Source organism: Andrographis paniculata, unplaced genomic scaffold (assembly GCF_009805555.1).
Source record: "Andrographis paniculata isolate CXL003 unplaced genomic scaffold, ASM980555v1 Contig98END, whole genome shotgun sequence".
Taxonomy (NCBI): Eukaryota; Viridiplantae; Streptophyta; class Magnoliopsida; order Lamiales; family Acanthaceae; genus Andrographis; species Andrographis paniculata.
The window spans coordinates 1,982,246-1,989,679 of record NW_026137637.1 but is presented as its reverse complement, the minus strand read 5'-3'; the positions used below and the strand labels follow the sequence as shown (position 1 = coordinate 1,989,679).

At 38.0% G+C, this 7,434-nt stretch overlaps 1 protein-coding gene across 1 annotated transcript; it reads left to right on the top strand.

The window, feature by feature from the left end:
* Positions 1-249: 249 nt before the first annotated feature.
* LOC127243765 (cellulose synthase-like protein D4) lies at positions 250-3,684 on the top strand. The gene is made up of 2 exons (XM_051263930.1): positions 250-2,304; positions 2,392-3,684. The coding sequence occupies exons 1-2, from the start codon at positions 250-252 to the stop codon at positions 3,682-3,684; spliced, it is 3,348 nt and encodes a 1,115-aa protein (XP_051119887.1).
* Positions 3,685-7,434: the final 3,750 nt, after the last annotated feature.

Below are 7,434 nucleotides of genomic sequence, written 5' to 3'. Positions count from 1 at the left end.
AAAAAAAAAAAAAGGTTCGAATGTCTCCGCAATAATGGGAGAAGTTGAAGAAACCGACATCACAATTTTCGGGTCTTTTCATTTCCATCTCTGATGAACAACAACATTATTCATTCTTCCGACAATGATTCTATCCTACCAATCAAACTAATCCTATCTTCATCTTCCTTAATTTCCCCAAACACACACAGTACCTAATATCACCATGAATTATAATTAGCACCAATCACATCTCCGCACGTTTTCACCATGTCAAATCAAGGAACCAAAAAGGGCTCTTCTGACAATTCCTCCGGCGCCGGCGCCGGCGGCAGCCAAGCGGTAAAATTCGCCCGAAGAACGGCGAGCGGACGGTACGTAAGCATGTCGCGGGAGGACCTCGACATGTCTGGCGAATTCTCCGGCGGCGGCGATCACATGAACTACACCGTCCACATTCCACCGACGCCGGACAATCAGCCGATGGACAACTCCGTCGCCGCCAAGGCGGAGGAGCAATACGTATCGAATTCGCTATTCACGGGCGGGTTCAATAGCGTGACCCGCGCCCACCTCATGGACAAGGTGATCGACTCGGAGGTCACGCATCCTCAAATGGCCGGGTCGAAAGGCTCGTCGTGCTCGATGCCGGCGTGCGACGGGAAGAGCATGAAGGACGAGCGCGGCAACGACGTCGTCCCGTGCGAATGCCGCTTCAAGATATGCCGCGATTGTTTCCTCGACGCGCAAAAGGACACCGGCCTTTGCCCCGGGTGCAAGGAGCCGTACAAGTCCGGCGATCTCGACGACGACGTCCCGAATCACTCGGGCACGCCGTTGTCGTTGCCGGATCCGAAGAGGGATCGTAACAATATGTCCGTTATGAGAAGGAACCAGAACGGCGAGTTCGATCACAACAAGTGGTTGTTCGAAACACAGGGGACTTACGGATACGGCAACGCCTATTGGCCCCCGGAGGGTGGCGCCGGGGGCGGGGGCGAGGGCGAGGGAGGGATGCCGAAGAGCATGACGGATTCGGAGGATAAGCCGTGGAGACCGCTTGCTAGAATCATCGAAATCCCGACTAGTATCCTTAGCCCTTACCGGCTTTTGGTCGCGCTTCGACTAATTTTGCTGGTGTTCTTCTTGGCCTGGCGAATCAGGCACCCGAACACGGACGCGATGTGGCTGTGGTACATGTCCGTGATATGCGAGGTGTGGTTTGCATTCTCGTGGATCTTGGATCAGCTGCCGAAGATACATCCGATCAACCGGGAGACGTATTTAGACGTGCTCCGCGACAAGTTTGAGATGCCCTCGCCTTCGAATCCCTCGGGGCGATCGGATCTTCCCGGAATGGATCTATTTGTTTCGACTGCGGATCCGGAGAAGGAGCCACCGCTCGTCACGGCCAACACTATCTTATCGATCCTAGCTATCGATTACCCTGTCGAGAAACTCGCTTGTTACATCTCGGACGATGGAGGCGCGCTCCTCACGTTCGAAGCCATGGCCGAGGCCGCAAGCTTCGCCGATTTGTGGGTGCCGTTTTGTCGGAAACATGATATCGAGCCTCGCAATCCTGAGACGTACTTTAGCTTGAAAGGTGACCCGACTAAGAACAAGAAGAGGATGGACTTTGTGAAAGATCGGAGGCGAGTTAAGCGCGAGTACGACGAATTCAAAGTGAGGATCAACGGATTGCCCGATTCGATCCGAAGAAGATCGGAGGCTTTCAACGCGAGGGAGGAGATGAAGATGATCAAACACATGAGGGAAAAGACCGGCGGCGAAAACGTCCCCTTAGAACCGATCAAGGTTCAAAAGGCGACGTGGATGGCTGACGGGAGCCATTGGCCGGGTACTTGGGCATCTCCGTCGCGCGATCATGCCAAAGGCGATCACGCCGGAATTCTCCAAGTGATGTTGAAGCCTCCGAGTAGCGATCCTCTCTTCGGAAGCCCCGACGACAACTTTTTGGACTTCACCGATGTAGACATTCGCCTCCCTATGTTCGTGTACATGTCGCGGGAGAAACGCCCCGGCTACGACCATAACAAGAAAGCCGGCGCGATGAATGCTCTCGTTCGTTGCTCGGCTATATTGTCGAATGGTCCGTTCATCCTCAACCTCGACTGCGATCACTACATATATAACTGCAAAGCCGTCCGCGAAGGGATGTGCTTCATGATGGATCGAGGCGGCGAAGATATATGCTACATTCAGTTCCCGCAACGGTTCGAAGGGATCGATCCCTCCGACCGGTATGCCAATCATAACACCGTCTTTTTCGACGGTAATATGCGAGCCCTTGATGGTCTTCAGGTAATTTTTCTGCTGCTGCTACTCATATTCCTATTATTGATACGATCTTTTGTTATAATTCGAATTTTTCTTGTGGCATTGTAATAGGGACCGGTTTATGTTGGGACGGGATGCATGTTCCGGCGATTCGCGCTTTACGGCTTCGAACCGCCGAAAGTCGACCCAAAGCCTAACAAAGACACCGAAACCGAAGCTCTAAAAACTACGGATTTCGATCCCGACCTCGACGTGAACTTATTACCGAAACGGTTCGGGAACTCGACGTTGCTCGCGGAGTCAATCCCGATAGCCGAGTACCAAGGGCGGCCGATCGCCGATCATCCGGCCGTCAAGTACGGGCGACCTCCCGGAGTTCTACGTGCTCCGCGCGAACCCCTCGACGCGCCGACGGTCGCGGAGGCCGTCTCGGTGATATCGTGTTGGTACGAGGATAAAACAGAGTGGGGCGACCGAGTCGGGTGGATCTACGGATCGGTGACGGAGGACGTCGTGACGGGGTACCGTATGCACAACCGCGGCTGGCGGAGCGTGTACTGCGTGACAGCGAAGGATGCTTTCCGGGGATCGGCGCCGATCAACCTCACCGACCGGCTCCACCAGGTGCTCCGGTGGGCGACGGGCTCCGTTGAGATCTTTTTTTCGAAGAACAATGCATTTCTTGCGACGAAGAAGCTGAAGTTTTTACAGCGCCTGGCGTACCTCAATGTCGGAATTTATCCATTCACGTCGATGTTTTTGCTCATCTACTGCTTCCTGCCGGCGCTGTCGCTGTTCTCCGGCCACTTCATTGTTCAGACGTTGAACATTACTTTTCTGGTTCTGCTTTTGTCGATTTCTCTGTGCCTGATCGGACTGGCGATTTTGGAGGTGCGGTGGTCGGGGGTGGCGCTGGAGGAGTGGTGGCGGAACGAGCAGTTCTGGCTGATCTCCGGCACGAGTTCGCACCTGGCGGCGGTGGTGCAGGGGCTGCTGAAAGTGATCGCCGGAATTGAGATTTCGTTCACGCTGACGTCGAAGGCCTCCGGAGACGACGAGGACGATCTGTACGCGGAGCTGTATTTGGTGAAATGGACGTCGCTGATGATTCCGCCGATCGTGATCGGGATGGTGAACATAATTGCGATGGTGGCAGCGTTCTCGAGGACGATCAATCAGGCGAATCCGCAGTGGAGCATGTTCGTCGGCGGCGCGTTTTTCAGCTTTTGGGTGTTGGCGCATCTCTATCCTTTTGCCAAGGGGCTGATGGGGAGGAGGGCGAAGACGCCGACCATTGTTTATGTCTGGTCGGGGCTTATTGCGATTACGCTGTCGCTGCTGTGGACGGCGGTTAATCCTGACGCCGGCGGTGGCGGCGGCGGCGGCGGGTTTACGTTCCCGTAGACCGGCTTTTTATTGTGTGTTTTTGTTCGGTTTTTTTTTGTAGTTGTTGTTGTAGAATGCTTTTGCTTTGGTATGGGGTGGGTGGTTTTGTTTGTTTGTTTATTTTATTTTTGGGTTAGGAAGTGATTTTTTGTTGATTATTGTGTAAATATATTGTTGTTGGTTTTATTTATTTTTGCAGGAATACTTGTATTGTATTTTGTACGGATGAATGACAAATTAATTTTTTTTGTTATTTTATACATACATTACTATTTGTAAAAGTGTAATAATAAATTAATTTTTTATATTATTTATTTTACACAATATTATATATCATATTAATTATATATATAGTTATTAAGGATTTTTTCATTTAATTTATTTTTTAGTGTCACGATTGTTTATAAGTATTATAAAATATATATATATATATATGTATATTAGCATAATATATAATATATAATATATAAATTCTATTCACCTCGAAAAAAATAATAATTCAATAAAAATGTATTAATTTTATATTACCAACATGACTTAACATAAAAATTACATTCATCTAAGAGTATAAAATGAAATACATCGTAAATATTATTGTTGTTACTAAAAAAATAAAAAAATTGTATAGTTATTTTTGTTTGTATTTACATTATATATACTAATATATATTTTGAAGAATTTACATAATTATTAAATACTCTCTCGGTCCCTTAAATAATTATTTGTTTGTTTTTTTCACAGAGTTAGTATATTAGTATTATATTGATATGCAGTAGAAATAAAGTAAAAATGACTAAAATAATCTTATTAGTATTTTATGATATAAATGTAACGACATTTTGTGTAATATATTATAAATTGTAAAAATATTTGTAATATTAAGTAGATAGTACATTTACTAAAAAAAAATATAAATACTTTATTATGAAACAAAGCAAAATGAAAAAATTAATAGTTTGTTAAAGGGACGAGGAAAATAGTTATTATCATTAGAAAAAATAGTATATATGAATATTATTGAATGCTAAAGTATACAATATAATTAAGAAATATATAAATAATACTCTCTTCATCCTACATAAAATGTTTATTTTTTCTATTTTGATCTGTTCATATAATTTGTCATTTTTTTAAAAAAATATAATTATATATTTTACTTACATTTTAAATTTCATTATTAATAATTTTTCAATTTTAATTAAATTATTTAATTATCTTAATTTATAATTATTTTTATTATACAATAATAATTTTTACTAATATATATTTTTAGTTATTTACTAATATATTTTACCTAAATTCATATATTTATGATAATATAAATAATTTAACCGAAATAAAGAAAGAAATTAATTATATTACTACAATATAAAAATAATTCACATAATAAAGTAAGTAATATTGTCTCTGTCCTTTGACAATCTATCAATTTTTCTATTTTGGTTTGTCCATAGCAAAATATCTATTTTCTTTTTTAGTAATTGTATTTATCTACCTAACATAACAAATACCCTTTCAATTTACAATATATTACACAAATATCATTACATTGATATCATACAATACTAATAAGATTAGTTTAATTTTTTTACTTTTATTTCTACTACTCTCAAATAATACTCCCTCCGTCCATTTACAATGTTTACATATTTCTATTTTGAGACGTCCAATTACAAGGTTAACATTTCATTAAATACCTTAATTTTTCCCACAAATACCCTTACTTTACATCACATTATTACTTTTACACAAAAAAAAGTGAAGGCAAAAATGTCATTACACTACTTTTAACTACTCACTATAATTAAAATACTATTATTTCTTAGACACCGCGCCAAAAATAAATGTAAACTTTGTAAGTGGACGGAGGGAGTATAATATTTCTAAAACTATGCAAAATACAAATGGATAGATAGATATGAGACGGATTGAGTATTAGATTATTATTATTTCTCCACAAGAAAAAAAATATTATTTGTTACTTCCTCCGTCTCACATACCATGTACACGTTGCCGTTTCTGTCCGTCCTATATTTCATGTTACTTTCCTTTTTTTAAAAATGATTACACACTTTAATCTTATTTTAAACTTTTTAATTTATTTTTTTAATTTTAATTAAACTAATTAGTTATCTTAATCTTAATTTATAATTATTTATATTATAGAATAATTATTTTCACTAATTCATTCATAATTATTTACTAGTTACATCTCTCCTAAGAATACCTAAGAATACCGTGTCTACAGTGTAGCAGACGCACTATTTTAATTAAACTTTTTTTCGAAGATAGCATTGCTTATTAGATTGTTTGAATTCAATATAAAAAGTTATGGTTAGAATATTGGATTGAAATATGTTTCAATACACATTATACTACCCTCGTCTATTAGTAAATATTTTTTTATTTAATTTTTAAACATAATAAATTAAAGTAAATTAGTATTTTATAAATATATATTATAATAAAATAATATAATATCAATTTTATTTTTAAAAAGTAATGTAAAGTTAAAATAACAAATAAAAAATTTACTAATGAATATAGGTAAAGTGAGTATATTTTTATTATAGTTATTGAAGAAAACTAATATTCCCTTCGTTCCAATACAATAGTCTTAGTTATTATTTTTGTTCGTCCCAAAATAATAGTTTTATTTCCATAAACCATATCACCATAAAATTAACCATATTTTATTTTTTTTATTACACAATTGCCACTATTTTTTATACTAATACACTCACAAGGACAAAAAAGTTTTTTACTCATACTTTTTACCCACTACCAATATAATACTCCTTCCGTCCCACATACCGTGTCTGCTACACTGTAAACACAGTATTTTAGGAGGGGTGTAATTAGTAGATAATTAAGAATGTATTAGTGAAAATAATTATCCTATAATATAAATAATTATAAATTAAGATTAAGATAACTGATTAGTTTAATTAAAATTAAAAAAAATTAAATTAAAAAATTTAAAATGAGATTAAAGTGTATAATCATTTTTCAAAAAAAGAAAAGTGACATGGTATGTGGGACGGACAGAAACGGCAACATAGACATGGTATATGAGACAGAGGGAGTATCAATATTCCTTAAATTTCATGACCAAACCAATTAAAACTATATTTATAAGACAGAGGAGTACTACGTTTTTGTAATATGCAATATATTCTAATCGAAAGCATTTATTTTGTCATTATTTTTTTCTGTACAAGTAAATTGTATTTATGCTTTTAGTAAATTAATATTAATATTAATATATCTAGATCCGTTTGTAAACGTCATATTAGTACTTTCACTCGTAGGGAGGGTGTGTTTGTTTGGGGTTTGGATTTTGAGTTGGGATTTGAATAGTAAAAATTTTGAATTTGAATAGTTGTATGATGTGATATAAATAGGCGTTGATGTGATGTTTTGAATGTAAAATTGATTTTTAATATAATATAAAAAATGAAAAATAGGTGTTTGATTTGATGTTTTTGGGGGGAAATTTTTGGATGAATAGTAGGATTTTGTTTAAATCCTACAAACGAACACACCCTTAATGTAGATGGCTAAAATTCAGGTTGAGGCCATGGTATTTTGTTTGACAGTAAATAACATATTGCAATATTTTTTACTATAATACAAATATATCGTATGAACAAAAAAAAAAACATATTTTATAATTTTAACAGTACACAGTGTTATTGCAGACAATACATTATATATGTTAATATAATATAAATACATCACATGTTATACAATACATTTGTACATATA